Source organism: Phragmites australis, chromosome 13 (assembly GCF_958298935.1).
Source record: "Phragmites australis chromosome 13, lpPhrAust1.1, whole genome shotgun sequence".
Lineage (NCBI taxonomy): Eukaryota > Viridiplantae > Streptophyta > Magnoliopsida > Poales > Poaceae > Phragmites > Phragmites australis.
The window spans coordinates 18,475,309-18,492,621 of record NC_084933.1 but is presented as its reverse complement, the minus strand read 5'-3'; the positions used below and the strand labels follow the sequence as shown (position 1 = coordinate 18,492,621).

General features: G+C 46.2%; 2 protein-coding genes across 3 annotated transcripts; both read right to left on the bottom strand.

The window, feature by feature from the left end:
- Positions 1-1,484: 1,484 nt before the first annotated feature.
- On the bottom strand, positions 1,485-12,145 carry LOC133887657 (calmodulin-binding protein 60 D-like). Of its 2 annotated transcripts, none has more exons than XM_062327615.1 (9): positions 11,939-12,145; positions 11,666-11,843; positions 5,241-5,316; positions 5,090-5,157; positions 4,501-4,994; positions 4,248-4,408; positions 3,951-4,154; positions 2,886-3,123; positions 1,485-2,279 (listed from the first exon to the last, which is right to left on the bottom strand). In XM_062327615.1, exons 2-9 carry the CDS (start codon positions 11,788-11,790, stop codon positions 1,669-1,671), a joined length of 1,977 nt encoding a protein of 658 aa, XP_062183599.1. In that variant the 5' UTR covers positions 11,791-11,843; positions 11,939-12,145; the 3' UTR covers positions 1,485-1,668. The 2 variants fall into 2 exon arrangements, with proteins under 2 accessions (XP_062183599.1, XP_062183598.1); XM_062327614.1 differs by having other exon boundaries at positions 1,485-2,282; positions 11,939-12,144.
- Positions 12,146-15,223: 3,078 nt separating this feature from the next.
- On the bottom strand, positions 15,224-16,012 carry LOC133889256 (zinc finger protein 4-like). Its single transcript, XM_062329759.1, has one exon. It carries the CDS (start codon positions 15,941-15,943, stop codon positions 15,464-15,466), a length of 480 nt encoding a protein of 159 aa, XP_062185743.1. The 5' UTR covers positions 15,944-16,012; the 3' UTR covers positions 15,224-15,463.
- Between the last annotated feature and the right edge of the window lie 1,301 nt (positions 16,013-17,313).

Sequence of the window (17,313 nt, the reverse complement as noted above, 5' to 3'; positions counted from 1 at the left end):
TTATGTAAGTATGATGGCTGGTTATTTGTTAAGCATCGTCAGATCATATTTTCTTGATCTCCAACGGGGGCATACTAACCTTCTCCTGCTTAGCTTCAGCTATGATGGAAGCCACCACCCATCTATCATTGGTTCTTGAAAGCAACTTAGCTACCACGCAATGGCTTCAGCTTCTTCAGCGTCTCTGCAATGGAATAGAACACACCAAGAGAGAAGTCGGGTTGCCCTTCAGAGTCACGAAGAAGGACACCAATTCCCACTTCACCCATGGCCGGCAAGAAAGCACAATCAACATTACTTTTCAAAGACCCCACTGGAGCGGGTACCCAACGAACATCCGTATATCTGATGCTAGCCGAGGGAAGAACTGGACGATGACCAGTAAACAGTAACTAAGCTTTACCTTTTAGATCACCTGGTCTTTTGTTTTGTCAGATGGTACACAGTGCATCCATATATTTGGTCAAAAACAATACCGGACCATCAATGGAAATTGATTCTCCGGCCATCACACTAGTCCAGGCTCTCGAGAAAAGCATGAAAATATTAGAACGAACATCCTTGGGATATTTGTCGAGAAGCATCAATAACCATTCAAGATCACAAGAACAGAAATCTTCTTCCTTCGGGAGCAGTCAGTGTTTCTTCATTGCATCACGCAAGGGGCGAGCATGAGGACACTCAATCATTGCATGGAAACCATCCTCCTCCGGAAAACCGCACAATTGACATGTGGGGTAGGCTTAATCTAGCCATAAGGTAAAAAGAAAAATCTCAATAAATCAACTTTGCTATGATATTCCTATATCGCTCGTTACTTTTGTTTTTCTTCTTCTAGTTGCTAGATTGCCCGCGACCATCGTTGAATTACAACAAACTTTCTTCTTCTGGAAGCCCTTCCAAAACTATACAGCAAGAATAGAGAAGGTAGCTAGGCAACACATCTCTAAGGATTTTTAAGAAATGAAAGTAGAGAGTAGAGACACTGTCATCCGGCACGTCCCTGTATTTGAGAAAATAAACAAATATTTCCTCATGTCGAAGAGGCACCGGATGTAGTATTTGAGAAAATAGCCACGAATGCCTCGCCACAACCACATTCCAGAAGTTTCCTCGATTTTGTTACGTCCCACATGACTTTCATGCATGGCAAACACTAATGATTAGCTCCACAATGGCTATGCTGCAAAACCCCAAGTGCAAATCGCCGTCAAATCGTACGTACCAAAGACAAATTCTTGCTTGTGATTTGCGAAAAGTTTGATAGTGATGCACAGATGGACAGAACCTGAACCTCTGAAACTTTCCCTTCGATTGCTACAGAACAAAACAACTACAGAGCTTTCCCCATTGATCGCCTCATTCTAGTTCTCGTTAAAGTCTTCAGTAATTATTTTTTTCACAGCTCAGGTGAAAAGGGTTCCTATAGGATTAGCAAGCCAGACATGACACTCGCAAAAACCAGACAGTGACCATCAGACAGCTATACAACCAACGTGAGTTCATTCGTAAAAATCTCAGGGTCCTGATTGCCCTCCCATGCTGTCAATAGTATACAAATATCAATGGAGCTATTGTGCAAGGGCAGCCAAAAGGGAGACGTGTTACAACACTGCAGTATCTGCTAGCTCTCCGCATGAATAAGCTGAACACTCAGCTCTGCACCCGCTAGTCTTCCAGCTCAACAAGCTGGGCTCTTCTCTCAGCCGCTTTCCTCCTGACAAAGATGCCCCACCGCATAGCGGCCTTGATCTTAAGCCACCCGACAACAGCTTTACCAGATGGACGAGCGCGGTCATCCTCAAAGTTGAAGGCTGGGGCAGGACTCAGCATCGGCATGTAGGAAGGAAGGACATCTCCATTGTTCAGGCTGGTTGGTGCCCCGCCCATGCTCAAAATGCGCAACATTTGCTGCATCTCGTCGTTCTCTAGTATCTCGTGGCTCCTCAATCTTATCTCCTCCATCAGGTAGTCATCGATGCCTCCACGGTTCTCCTGCAACCGGGACCAGTCACTGAAAGAGTTGTCCGCTGAAGGTTGCATGGACTGGCCAAGTCCTGGGAGTTCAAAGTTTTGCTGCTGCTGCTGTGTAGGTCGCAATGCTAGCGTGCTGGAGCTTCTTGAAGCTTGTGTCTGGATGGAGGAAGAACCACTGAACTGACCTTCAGGGGTCAACGAACTCATGTCATATTGCATGGTAATACTTGGTGCGATGTCCTGAGGATTGGCTGCATATCCTCTTTCTACTTGGTTCCCGACGGATGAGATTCTAGTTCTATCTGCTGAACAGAGCAAAAGGGCTTATAAATTCAAAGTAGCATTAATCGGCAGCTTGTAGTAACTAACAAAGTGAATAATAGAACTGCTATGTGAGCTTATAAATGCAGGACCATGTTATTTTCAGCGAGTAAATACTCCTAGATGAACATGACGAAGTAGCAATGGTGTAAACAAAACTTTTCCAAGAACTAAGTTAACTTCAATTAGTAAAGCAACCATCATAAAACAATTTGCATCCACGAATTAGATTGAATGATTAATGTTAGGCTCTCGAGACACTCATGTTTACGCACATTGAATAGGTCCTACAAACATGTCAGTATAATGCAATGTTAACAACATGCCATTTTGAAGAGTAACGAAGGAAACCTCTGCGATCAAAATAGGAAGTCCAGTAAAGATGGTAGGCAAACAGAAACTGAAATCATGCAGTTCAGTTCAGATCATTGGGTTTTGGGCCCACACAAGAAAGGAAGAGTTCATTTTTACCAAAAAAAAAAGGATAAAAACAAGAGTTCAAGAAGTAAGGTAAAACAAAGAGTGCACAAGAACATACAGAAGCTGAATGTTATGCTAGTATGCTACAAGTGTCAAGATCAAGATACCTTCAATAATAATATTGCTGAAGGAAGATTGCTCAGCATTTGCAGGTGCTCCTGTCAATTGTTTCTGTGAGTGCGCTAAACCGTGTGATGCAGGGTAGCTCATTGAAGCCTTTGCAGTTTCACTTCTTGTTGTGACAGATCTCTTTTTCTGCTTGAATCTCAATAGTGCCTTGCCGTCATATTCTACAACATTGATCCAGTCATCATATGCTTGCTTCACTAATGTATCAGCAAATACCTGTGATCAAGTAAAGTGAGCTTGTGAATTTTGCAGGAACTGGTTTTCTATTTAATTTATCATCATTCAGGATCAGGCATTTTACATCTTGTCATCTTGCAAAGACAATGATTTAGGTGAGAGAATAATCATAACAGAGCTGAAAGTTTCAATGTAGCATGAAAAAGGTTGGTGATATCGATCGCTTAAAGAATGTTGGCAAGAAAACCATACTAAGTTTTGTTATATTTATTGTGTGGCACACCACACAACAGCTTTCATTGAGCATGGTGCCTGCCAAAGATATATCTTAAGGGAAAAATCGAGATCTTCTCAAACATGAATGGTGATAGTCTAACCGTTACTATTATCTGTTCAGATAAGAAAATGTCCAAATTGAGCATCTAAAAGAACCGTTAAAGTAATGATGCTTCAAAAATAGGTTATAGATCTCGACCATACATACATAACCAATGTATGCTATAATGAGACGTTTCAAATGCTTCTAGATGCCATAGCGTATTGGTAATATGCAACCTATTTTTGATGCACTTAAGTATTTAGGTGCATATTACCAAATACGCTATGGCATCTAGACCAATACGCTAAGTGCAGCTACTTATATAGGCGAAGACCAAACTGAAATGCAGAAATGGAGCTATTCGGATAGTGCAAATGTTCTACCTGTGTTAAACAAGCATGACTGAGCATTCTATCAGCACATTGCTCAAGATATGAAGAAATGAAATTCATTCTACCTTCAAATATCTCAATCTATAGATTATTAAGTGCTGATGAGATATTAACCTCTCAATTCCAGAGCTAAAAAAGGCATTAAAAACACTAACCCTCTGGTTTTCAGTGAGATTTTCAGCTGAAATAAATTGATCATCAGCAATCAAACCAGTGAACTCGTAAATGTTGTTGAATATTGCGCCAACACTTCTTGCGTCACTTGAGTAATATATATAATGCTTGCCACTCAAAACGCATGTCTTCGCATGCTCAATGAGGCTTTCCCACATCTTATTTGACATGCCGCTGCCAAGAATCTGACACAGGAGCCAGAAAAAATACACTGGTTTTTTTGTCACAATTCAACGAAGTGGATTAATGATAGCTTAAAAACAGGTAAATTAACTTACACTTCTTAACTTCTGTATGTCTTTAACAAGAAGTTGAAGAAAGTGTTCAACTGTATATATTCCATTTGAGCTCAACTTCTTATGGAACGCTCCATCTTTTCCAATCTTTTCCAACCTCCATACCTCATCCTTTAGTGCAGGAGGATAGTGCTTCTTGTACACTACAAAAGGTTAGGTAACATATCACACTTAAAAATTATATGTTATATCATTTAATAACCACACAAGATCATTAAAGTACAAAGAAACATACACTCTCCTCTGTGATCTTTAACATTAAAAGCCTCTGTTTTTGCCTCCCTAATTCTAATTCCTTCACAAAACCCAGAAGAGACTCTCAACCCAAGTCTAAATTTCCTGCTTCTTATCCAGCTGGAATTGTCAGTGAAGATAAGCTCTCCTAGGGTCCCAACACCTTCTTTAAGAGTCACCTGGAGGTCACCGGTTAAAAGAGGCCTCTTCCCTTCACGTTCTTTGACAATGTGGTTCTCAAATTCCTCTTCAGTCCAACCCTCATCGTCCTCTTTGTTAAAATCACCCTCAAGCACAAGAACATCCAGTTTTACGAACGACTCAGGTCCTGAAGTAATGACATGCCCAGTGTTTGCATCCAGAAGCACAACATGTATTGCTGCTCCCTGTTCGCCTTCTACTTTTCCTCCAGTAAAGAGTGGGAGGGATAGCCTAGTCCTAAACTGAAGCTGGAGATTTCTACCACCAGGGCCTTCAATTCGTTTGGGAGAGCTCCTGTTTTTATTCGGTATTAGAAGTTCAATTTAATGAGGCATATCCAGATAAAACTACAGAAAGAACTGCAAAAATCAAGCTCCACGATCTTGTACCTTCCTTGGATTCTAGCAGGACCTGCAGGACCCAATTTGGCTAAAGCACGCTCTACTTCTTCACTGACCTACGCAGCAAATGATCAGTGGTTACTGATTAGGAAAGCAGACAGATGGTTATATCAAAAGTTGTACAAGGACTTCAACTCACAACTCTGCGGAGAATTGGCTCCAGTGATGAGCAGAGCTTCTGCAAACTGTCCACCTTGAGAGCTTCAACAATGACACTGCAACCATCAGGAAAAAGTATTAAAGCACAAGTGTGGATCACACAAACAAACAGGGGGACCACGTATAACCCAACTCAGACAACTGTCCCTGGTTTGATTTGCAAATACTTGTTGCACTATAGATTACAAATATTAATTTTTTAGCTGAGGCATATTTCATCAGTTTTGGTATGGTCCTAGAAAATGGATATCCAATTACTCAAAGAAACTCACTAGATAGACGATACTTTGTTGGCATTTGGAGACCAAAGACTAATTCATAGATATATCACTTAAAACGGAAGTGCATGTCCTCATGAAGTGTATGACTATCAAAAATAGAATAACTATGAATCCCAGTAAATGCCCCCATATTTCAATTGTACAATAAAATGTACAGATATCTGAAAGGTTGTGGATAGTGTTCTTAAATAATCTCAACCAAAGACAGACTCTAGGTGGATGAAACTACAGTCATAAGCTTATACCCATCCTTTTAAGCACTGCATGAAAGCATGAAAGCTATTGGGCAATCACACACAATACTTCATTCATCAACCGGGATCGGAATAAATAGAGGTTACACAGTACAGGCAAAATGGAAAGAGAGATACACTAGTATGGTAGTTGCTCTATCAAAGGAAAACAATTGATTGTGCTGATGGTTGTTGCCGTGTATATCTCTGTGTGATCCTGGCGGATGTGCATGCCCTGTAATGCCGCAGCCAGGTGTATGACCAGCGGAGACCGAGCGAGCGCGTGCAGTCCGGTGAGGGAAATCGCTAACACTCCCCCACCCCCCGCACGCGTAGCGTCACCTACACTCAAGCTGGAGCGGAACTCGCCGAAAGTCGAAGCCGATAATCCTTTCGTGAAGATGTATGCAAACTGCTGAGTCGTCGGGACATGAAGCACTCTCACATCACCCAATCCAACACGCTCACGCACGAAGTGAAGATCAATCTCAATGTGCTTCGTGCGTTGGTGTTGAACCGGATTGTTGGAGAGGTACATGGCAAAGATGTTGTCGCAGTAGACAACAGTGGCTCGACGAAGAGGTCGATGCAACTCGTGAAGGAGTTGACACAACTAGCATGATTCGGCGACAGCGTTAGCAACGACACAATACTCCGCTTCAGCACTAGAGCGGGAGACCGTGTGCTGCCTCTTGGATGACGAGGAGATGAGGTTGTCGCCAAGGAACACCGCATATCCGGAAGTGGACTTGCGAGTGTCTGGACAACCGGCCCAGTCAGCATCCTTGTAAGCAACAAGAGCAGCGGGATCCGTGCAGCGCAAGCAGAGGCCAAAAGACATGGTACTTTTGAGATACCGAAGGATGCGCTTCACCAAGTTAAGATGGGGCTCACGAGGATCATGCATGTGAAGACACACCTGCTGAACGGCATAAACAATGCGGGTCATGTGAAAGTCAAGTACTACAGAGCACCCACGATACTGCGGAACTGAGTGGGATTTGACAAGGGGGCCGGAGGCCGGGAGCTTAGCACGAGTGTCAACTGGTGTGGTGCATGGGTTGCAGGAGCTCATACCCGCGCGATCAAGAATCTCTGTGACATAGTGACGCTGGGATAAGAACATACCCTCAGCATCACGTGTAACAATCATGCCAAGGAAAAAATGGAGAGGACCCATGTCACTCATGGCAAATTCTCGCTAAAGAGAGGATATAGTCCAGCGGAGAAGAGCAGTGTTGGAGGCGGTAAGGATTATATCATCAACATAAAGAAAGAGATAGATAGTGTCAGTCCCTCATTTGTAGATGAAAAGAGAAGTATCCGCCTTCGAACCAACAAAACCGAGAGAGAGCAAATGGGAAGCGAAGCGACTGAACCAAGCGTGCGGTACCTTCTTAAGACCATAGAGAGAACGGTTTAAGCGGCATACATAATCTAGGTGAGTCAAATCAAGGAAACCATCAGGTTGCTGAGAGTAGACAGTCACAGCTAAAGACCCATGGAGGAATGCATTTTTGACGTCGAGTTGATGAAACGACCAATTACTAGAAAGTGCCGAACTAAGATCAATGCGTACTGTAACCGGTTTAACGAAAAGATTGAAGGTTTCAGAAAAATCAATGCCTTCATGCTGGGAGAAACCGCGAAGAACCCAACAAGCCTTATAGCGCTCCAAAAATCCATCTGGCTTGAGTTTATACCGACAAATCCACTTGCCGGTCACAACATTGGCACTGGGAGGACAAGGGACTAGATCCCAGGTGCGATTGGCAAGAAGAGCATCAAACTCAGCGCGCATAGCGGCAAGCCAATAGGATCATGAAGAGCGGAGCGGTAGGATTTGGGAAGGGGGAAACTAGCTCGACATGCAGGCTCATGCGATGTACCGGCTGACGAAAACCTGTCTTGCCACGAGTTTGCATGCCGTGTGCGTTTTCTACCGATGCAATAGGCACAACAGACGAAGGAAGTGAAGCTGACTGGTGCGCGAGTTGCACCGGCACAGAAAGCGGCTGCTATGGAGCCTGGGCGGGTGCGTCGGGCATGACTGGTGCAGGAGACGCGGGAGCAGGCATGGCTGGCTAGTCATGCACGAGCGCATCAGCAGACTCATGTGTGGGTTGTGCGGTAGGTAACAGCCGAGGCACAACAGGCAGATGAGTCGGCATGATTGAGGAGGTGACGTCAAAGGCGTCAAGGAAATCTAGCTCATGAGAATGTGGAGTCGGTTGACGAGCAGCAAATGGGAAGGTAGACTCATCGAAGACCACGTGACGGGAAATGATCACATGCTGCGTGGAGGTGTCAAGGCAACGATAGCCTTTATGGTTTGCTAGGTAACCGAGGAAGACGCAGGGAGTGGACCGAGGGGTGAGTTTGTGAGTGGTGGTAGAGGAGAGGTTGGGTTAGCACAAGCACCCAAAAACTCAAAGATGGTCAAGCTCAAGAGGATGGCCATGCAGAGCAGCAAACAGCATGCCGAAGGAAAGCGCTCAAGTAGGGTGTCGATTTAAGAGGTAAGTGGCAGTGTGGAGAGCCTCAACCCAGTAAGAGGGAGCCATGCTTGCCTGGAAAAGGAGAGAGCGAACAATGTTGTTTGTGGTGTGAATGACACGTTCGGCTTTTCCATTTTGTTGAGAAGTATGTGGACACGAGAGGCGAAGGACAACACCGTGAGTGAGAAAGATAGTACTTAAATTGTCAAATTCTCGCCCATTTTCACACTGAATACTCTAAATATATGTGTTGAATTGGGTTTTGGTATAAGCAAAAAAATGTGTGAGTGGTGAACACATCAAACTTGAGACGGAGAGGAAAAATCAACAAGTAATGAATAAAATCATCAAGGATGACAAGATAGTACCTAAAACTAGAAACACTTAAAAGAGGAGAAGTCCATAAGTCACAATGTATGACATCGAACACATTATTTGTTGTAGAAGTGGAGGCTGAAAAGGGAAGTCTAACATGACGACCGAGTTGACAAGCATGGCATATGGCATCATCGTGCACAAGTTTATTGTATGGCAAAGAGGAAGCTAAACTGGAGAGGCCCTGACGACTAAGATGACCTAAGCGGTGGTGCCAAAGCGTCGCGGAGGTGGATGCAGTGGGGGTGCAGGGAGAAGCGTCCAATGGCCTGAATGGGTAAAGAGGCCCCGAACTATTGCACCTGACAATCACGTTCTTGGTGCGAAGATCCTTCACGGAAAGACCAAAAGCATCAAACGCAATGGAACAATGATTGTTGGTGGTAAACTTACGCACATAAATTAAATTTTTGACGATATGAGGTGCAACGAGAACATGATGTAGATGAAATGGACGTATGGTAGTGGGAAAGGATGTGTGGCCGATGGAGGCAACCGGTAGCATTGACCCATTGCCGACGATGGTATTTTGAGGTGTATGGGAGGAGGGGGGTTGAGAGGAAACAAGAGTATCGGCATCAGAGGTCATGTGGGCGGTGGCGCCTGAGTCCATGAACCAATCATTTTGTGGTGGCGGCGCCATCGTCATTGTGTTGAAAGCGTTGACGAGGGACTGCTGATCCTAGGATGGCAATGCCGAGGGAGCCGTGGGCGTGGAAGGCCAATGCTGCCACGTTGGCCACTGGGGCGACACAATTGGAGACAGCACGGATGACAACATGGAGTCCGCGGGCGTGACATGTTGAACGTGCATAGCTTGCTGCTGCACAGGCAGGCGCGGCCCAAGGAGGCCAGATGACGTTGGACCGAGGGGCGCCTGAGGTGGCCCGGTCCATATCTGGAAGGACCCGGTCCACAGGCTATAAACTGTGGGCTAGGTCAGCTGCTGCGTTTGCTGGTTCCGATTTCCATCAGGTGCGCAGCCAGAGTGAAAGCCTCCAGTGTTCTGGTCGCCGAAGTTGTGGCCACCGTGGGAGCGATGACGCCTGTTGTTGCCACCGCAGGAGCCAGTGGATGAGCCGTCGTAGGAGCCTGAGCCGTTGTTGTTGTCGCGAGAGGTCCCGCCAGAGCCGCCAAATGCGTGGGTGGAGCTGCTGCTAGAGCCCTTGGGACCCGAGGTCTCAGAGAGTAGGGCGGTGGTGCGCGAGGTGTCAGTGTTCTTCTGGATCTCCTCGAGGAGGAGAGTGGTGCACACGCGATGAAGGATGGGAAGGGTCGCTGAGCGCTGAAGACCGGTCGGAGATGCACGAATTTCTCGTTGAGACCACGAAGGGTGTTGAGAATGAGGGACTTGTCGGTGACCTGCTAGTCAACATCGGCCAACGTATCAGCGAAGGACTTCATCTTGCGGTAGTAATCGTTGACTGAGAGGTCACCTTGGACGAAATTCTTGAATGCCACCTCAAGATAGAGGGCACGGCTCTCCTTGTTGTTCTGAAACAGATCAATGATCTTGGCCCAAACGGTTGCTGTGTCGGGGTTATTGTCCATCACGATCTCCAAAATCTCCAGGGCGACGGAGTTGTACAGCCAGGAGAGCACAGTGGCATCGAGGCACACTCACGTCGGATTGGGGTCGGACAGAGCGCCCACGATGTGGTCTTCCAAGGTGTACTTGCACAGCGTGAGGCGGAAGAGGGTGCACCACTTGGAGAAGTTGGAGGCATGGAGATCAAGAGTGACCGGGATGAGGGACTTGATGCTCGCAACGGCAACAGCTTGCGCCCAAAGGACAGCCTTGGCAGTGGCGTCAACTTTGGCGGCAGCATCGGCTTGAGCATTGGCGGCGAGTTCCTCAGGGCTAGAGCCAGTCATGGTGGTGGCGATCTACATGGGGATTCTTGCGTTCGAGATGGATGGGTAGAAGCGGCAGGATCGTCCTGCTAATGATACCATGAAAGCATGAAAGCTATTGGGCAATCACACACAATACTTCATTCATCAGCTGGGATCGGCATAAATAGAGGTTACACAGTACATGCAAAACGGAAGGAGAGATACACTCGTATGGTAGTTGCTCTATCAAAGGAAAACAATTGATCGTGCTGATGGTTGTTGCCGTGTATATCTCTGCGTGATCCCGGCGGATGTGCATGCCCTGTAATGCCGCAGGCAGGCGTATGACCAGCGGAGACCGAGCGAGCGCGTGTAGCTGGCGGTAGAGGTGGGACTTGGGCCGGGTCGGGCCGGCCCGACCCGACCCATTCGGGCTTCGGGCTTTTCGGGCCGTGCTTGGATGGCCCGATAAACTATTCGGGTCGGGTCGGGCTAGCCCAATCCTCCTTCAGCTAGGCCCAAACCCGGCCCGAATGCACGATGGGCCTTATCGGGCCGGGCTGGCACGGGCCCAGTACCACCGCATGTGAGGTCGCGAACCTATTTTTACCGGGCCGGACCGCCCATTGGGCCCCATATCAAGGCCCGACCCGGCCCATAAATCGGGCCGAACTGACCCGGCCCATCAGTGCTCGGGTCGGGTCGGGCTTAAGCTTCACCGGGCCGTGCTGGGCTCGGGCCGGCCCAAAAAATATGGCCCAAAGTCCCAGCTCTAGCTGGCGGGCGTGCAGTCCGGTGAGGGAAATCCGCTAACACTGCGTTCAGCTAAAACGATTAATTCAAGACCTGCTCTCTTCTCTCAGACGAACTATATATGTTTTGAATCCCATTGTCCCAATCTTAACTTTTTTAGAACGAAAATCTCACTCTAAATAACTAGTCCATTAAAGAGAACAGTAGAACTTGTACCTAATTAGCGGACCAACTGATTTTCAAGTGTACGATTAGCGGATCAACGTTTCCTCCAAACTGAAGCTACTACGAATACGAGCGAAACACTCTTCAGTCTTCCCAAACAAAACCACCAACCGAAGCATTAAACAGCACCCACACTGCCACACATATACGAACAGAACCAACACACTCCACAACGGTCCATTACATCAGGTTCCACACACTGACCTCGCCAGGGCGGGGACCCGCGGGCGCTTAGGCGCACGCTCGTCGTCGTCCTCGCCGCCGCCACCGCCGGGTTCGAGCGCCCGTTTCGAGCCCGACCGCTCCAGGTGTCTCCCCTGCCTCTGCATCGCTGCGTCGCCTCCCCGCAGTACCCAGCCGCCTCCGCCGGCGCCAGTCAGATCTGCATCCACCGCCCGAAATCTGGATTAAGAAGAAAAAAAATCCCCCAAATATGCAGCAAAACCCATCACATGAACCGCGACCGAGGGGACCAACCAGTCAACCGCCGAACCGCGAGCAGCCGGCGCAAAAACCCGCGACCGAGGGAACCGCGGCGCACGAGCGGGAGAGGGAGACGCGCGCTCGCGCCCGCGCTAGCTCTGCTCGCGTCGGAGCGGAGCAGCGACTGGGCGACGACTAGGGCGAGCGCAACAGCGAGGACGAGAGATCCGTGTGTGTGCGTGCGTGCGTGCGTGCCCGCCTTTCAGCCACCGGTTTGTTTATTGGTTATGGTCCGCGTCCGAGGCTTTGACGAGCGTGCACGCTCGCTGACGCGCGGGGCCCACAGGCGGGATCCCCGGGAGATGCCGGTGTGTCGTGAGGTTAGAGTGACAGGTGGGACGGCACGAGGTGGACTCGGTGCGAGTGGGAGTGGTGGATCTGGCGGAGTTGGTGCGGTGGCGGCGTGGTGGGATATTGTGGGACTACTCCTTTTTCTGCCACGAATATTACAATTACAGGTGGGTCCACAAACTTGTGGTGTTTATTTAGGTTTTTAGAACTAACTCTTTTCGTCACACTAAAATACCTGACATGATTTATCTTACGATAACATCAATACATATGTAACAATATAGGATGTGATAGAATGTCAATATGGCCATTTTAGTTATGCCACCGCTATTAGAGTGTTATGAGTCACAATATGTATTTTAGTGTGATAAAAGAGACTAGTTGCTATAAATTTAAGATCTCATATCCTGTTTTAAAATATTAATTAAAAAAAGCTAAAAAACCTATTTATTTAGCGGGAGAAATAAGTAGTCTCGCTGACAAGCAGGTCGGCACGTGGGCTACACGTGGGCTACAAATATTTTTTCTTTGAAACAGTACGTGGAGTATATGATTGGCCGATTGAGTTGGTGAATGAGCACGGGTCTCACAGGTGATTGAGTAAACTTTTTAGTGGCTACACATTGTATTTTCAACTCGTTTTCTTTTTTTGCTTTACTAAGACAAAAACAAATCTCTTACAATCTGACTAGGCTTTAGAACTAGTTTCTAGCAACATCAAAATTATGTTCGAACCTTCATATGTACTCCCTCCGATTACAAATATAGGTCGTTTTAGACTCATACACAAGGATTAAGAAAGTAGATCAAATGACCTTGTTACCCTTTATTTATTCTGCATTGAAAAAGATAACTCATTCATTTATTTGTGAGAGTGATAGTATTTATTAAACAAGGGTAAGAAAGGAACAAAAGAGAAAAAAGTGCATAGAAGTTTGAGAACGACTTATATTTAAAAAATAGTCGAGGAGACTAAAACGACCTATATTTATAATCAGAATGAGTATCTTAATCGTTTGTTAAATAAAATCTCATCAGGTGCCTGGAAAATCCAGGTTTCAGAAGTTCAGAATTTGCTACGTTTGTCCTTTTTTATTTAACATCTATATCATCCAGTTTTTTTAAAAGAAATTGTCCATCAAGCATGTTGACGCCATATGGATTTGATATATGTTTAATTCCTCACATGTCACTGGTTAAAATCTAAATATTCGATATGTCATTAGCCTCATGCGTCAATGACTGTAATGGGCTCACGCGTTATAGACACACGATGACATATTAGAGATTTATGAGTTTTAACAGTGACATATAATGAATTACCCCAAAATTATAATATTAATTTTGCAAAACATATTTATGGAGACCAATAGTAATGGAACATTGCAGGAGCATGGAAAGAAACAAACGTCGCATAAAAAGAGCAGAACGCATCTCTGTAAGTCTGTATTCAATCTCTACACTTTTAATCACTGGTCAAACATCAAGAGAGGCCGGTCAAGCTAAATGTAGAAAAATAGATAGTGACAAACATAAAACATCTCAGCTGGTGGTGTTGCTCTTCCACAGTAGTCCTGTAAGCTTCCCTATCACTCTCATATATGGCTGCGACTAAAGATATGCACTGCAATATTTTTCACCGGAAGTTGTTGCATTTCATTCATACGTGCTTTGGTGCAAACTATGCATGAATAAATATATGGCCATCACCTGTGACTACCACTGGACCTGCTACACTAGATTTTATACATGGATGCTCAAGAAGAACAAATCAATTAAATGCATTGTCCAAATGTATTAACTCTAATTACAAGAGCACATCACGAAATGATATGGCTAAATAACAAGACAGCTCGGCTTGTTTGGGCTTAATTTAATATAACAAATAGGAAAGCTAGCTCGACTCGGCTTGTTTGGCTCGCGAGCAGCTCGTTATTTTTTTTTAAGAGATCAACTCATTATTAGGATGAAAAGGAATATAAACATCCACTGAAAAATACATTGATAAAATCATACAACAATAACAATAACATCTACAAATATAATACTTTTTTGCATGGTTTAATCAGATATATAATTGCTATAAGCTATATCTCTTCTGAAAGTTTTTTAACCCACATGCAGCACATCAGTAGATAGATTCACCTATATATATTCTGCTACTGAAATAAAACATTCCTCCAAAAAAAAAATGAAACAACATTCTTTACACATATGTGTACACATGCAAAGTTTGAAGGAATGATCAATATGAGAAGAAAAAAGATAAGAGCTGCATTGTAACGAGGAACTGATCAATAGAAAGTCAAGTAGACTGGCGAAAAGCATCTCCATCGAAGATGAAGATGAACAATGAGCAAACTAATGATCATAGTGAAAAGAGAGCGATATGATGAATACGATGACTCTAGTTTGTTTGGCTCATGACCTGTCTCGTTATCTAAATAAGCTAAAACTTTAGCTCGGCTCGTCAGATTTTAAAACGAGCCGAGCTAAACACGAGCTGAGCTAGCTCACGAGCTTCTAATTTTTTGTCTAGCCCCACGAAAGGATATATAATTCCTAATCATTTTTTTGGGCAGAAGGAAATCGGTGAGAGCATCTGGAACACTAGAGTTTGTCTAGATCACTTTCTTGTTATCAAAATCTGGGAAAATTAAAGCACATCACAATGGGTTTTGTCTGAACACAACAGCATTAGGCGTGAACCACATGAGGTTTGAAACGAGAATTAACCACACTAGGACTAGGAGAGCTAGAAAGCCATGGAAGAATCCCTAAAGCAACAAGCTAGCCAGAAGTTAACTGAAACTGGAAGGTTTTTTTTTTTTTGGAACGATCGAAGGAACAAGATTATATTGATAGAGTAGAAATAAAAGTCAAAGAAACATCAGCCCATCAGGCCGACAAAACCAAAAAAAAAGAGTTCCTCAAAAACTGGAAGGTTAGGTTCAAAGCAATTCTAGGACGGAATATTTACATGGCGCAACCAATACTAATACAAGGAGTTCCATAAAAAGCTTCTTCTGAGTGCAACTAAATACTGAATTGATCCGTGCGTGATCCCTGAACTGAACACTACAATCGCTCAATCATGCATGAGTCCATAAGGCAATCGAGACTAGGAATAACATGGTAGATCGAACAAGAAATGACGTGAAAGAGACTAAGCAACCTAATGGAAGAGAAGAGGAGCTGCTGCTAGTGCTAGCTCATACATACATGAGTTCATAGCTTCAGGGATAGGTCAATAATCTCCTCTGCATCGTCTCCGGTGCCTCTTGCACCGGATGAAGCTGCCGCATCGTCTGCTGACCCCTCATGAGGATGGGGACGGTGACGATGACGCCTGTCCCCTCCCCACGCATCGGCACCCAGCTCCGCCGTGGAACGCGGCGGCGGCGCGCTCTCGCTGCCGGCGGGCGCATTATTACCTTGGTCGGCTACCGCCGCCACCGGCGCCGACGCGACCTCCCGGCCGCGCCTAGCCAGGTTGCGCTGCAGTTTGTGCGCGTTCTGGTGGCCTCCAAGCGCCTGCGAGCTCCGGAACTTCCTGGGGCAGTAGCAGCAGGAGAACACCGCCTGGAACCTCGGCGGCAACGTCGGCGACGGGTGCAGCGACAGGCTGAGCTCGAGCCCCTCTTCTTCCCTGTCCGTCCCCATGCCCGGTATGCAAGAACCAAGGGCCCTGTCCACCCCCCTGTCCATTGGGTTAGCTACCTAACCTGCCTTAGCAGTTATACAAGGTCCAGGAACAACCCAGAAACGAGATGATCCGGAGGGATGAAATGTGGCAGCTCCCCACTGGAGGAGGGAGGCGCGCGCTTTGCTGTGATTCGGCTTGGGCTGCATGTGGGGTTCGGCTTGGGCTGTGCCTGTCGGATTCGGGAACTGAACACTTTACAACGCCTCTCACACACAAATTTTCGCAGTAAAATCAGCGGCCAGGGCATCATCGATCCGGCGGGGAAGCATGCCCAGGACAGTTAACTCGCGGCGCGCTTTTCTTCCTGCTCTGGCCGATCACCGGCTACTCGGCTAGGCCAGGCTAGGCTACTCATCTCGATCGATCGACTCGTGCCGTACGTCTGTCTGCGCGCGCTTTCACCTCTCAACTGTTGACGCGTATGTGCATGGCACTGTGCTCGCACGGAGAGGGGAGAGGGGAAGGACCACGCCAACTCGGCTAGCTAGGATTCGTAGGACAGACATGGGCGATGTTCTCATTGGGAACGCACTGGAAATCGATCTGGTCATCTAGCTATACCGGGCCTTGAATGGCGTACACTAAGTGCATGGTCTCTGTCTCTGACTCTGTGACTTCTCTTGTACATGCGTTATTGAGCTCCTTATCCTCTAGCTTACCCACAAGCCGAGCTAACTCATTATCTGGGGGCTTCAGTTCGATCTGGAACAGCGACAGCCAAACCGCCTGTAATCATCACGCATTCGCTCTAGCTTAATAACTTCATCGAATCCATCTATCCACCGCCTTTACCCTCGATCCGATAAATATGATCTATTTCATGATTTCATCTCAGTTGATATATATTAGCACTGCATGTATTTGTGTGTAATTACAAATTTATTACACAACATAATACCAACATATATACTACTCCAGAGATTAAACCTATGTAGTGAGCTCATCCGGGGAGTGGAGACAGAGCCATAAGAGGGCCGGGTGAGAACCGGCGAGGACAGTTCAGAAGCCTGTCGGTACGTGCGTGGTGGGCAAGAGGGAAGGGTACACTATGAGGAAGTTAAGGTTACCCAAGAGCGAGGGTGGTTCAGCAAGTTGCCTGAACGAATCAGAGTCGAGGCACTGTTCCGTGAACAGGACACTTCACGAGCCAGCTGCTGGGAATCCATGGACGAGCTAATTATGGAGATGAACATGGGCTGGTCTCACGAGAGGTTAAGGTAGAGCCAGCCAGAGGCATGCAGCAATATGTGTTGCTACATTAGCCTCGAGCTTTTTCTCTGGCCTAGGTTACGTTACTCTCTCTAGCTCTCTCTGACTGCCTGTATATGGCTGTATCGGGATTCAGAATCCTGAAAAGTATACAAATTTGTCT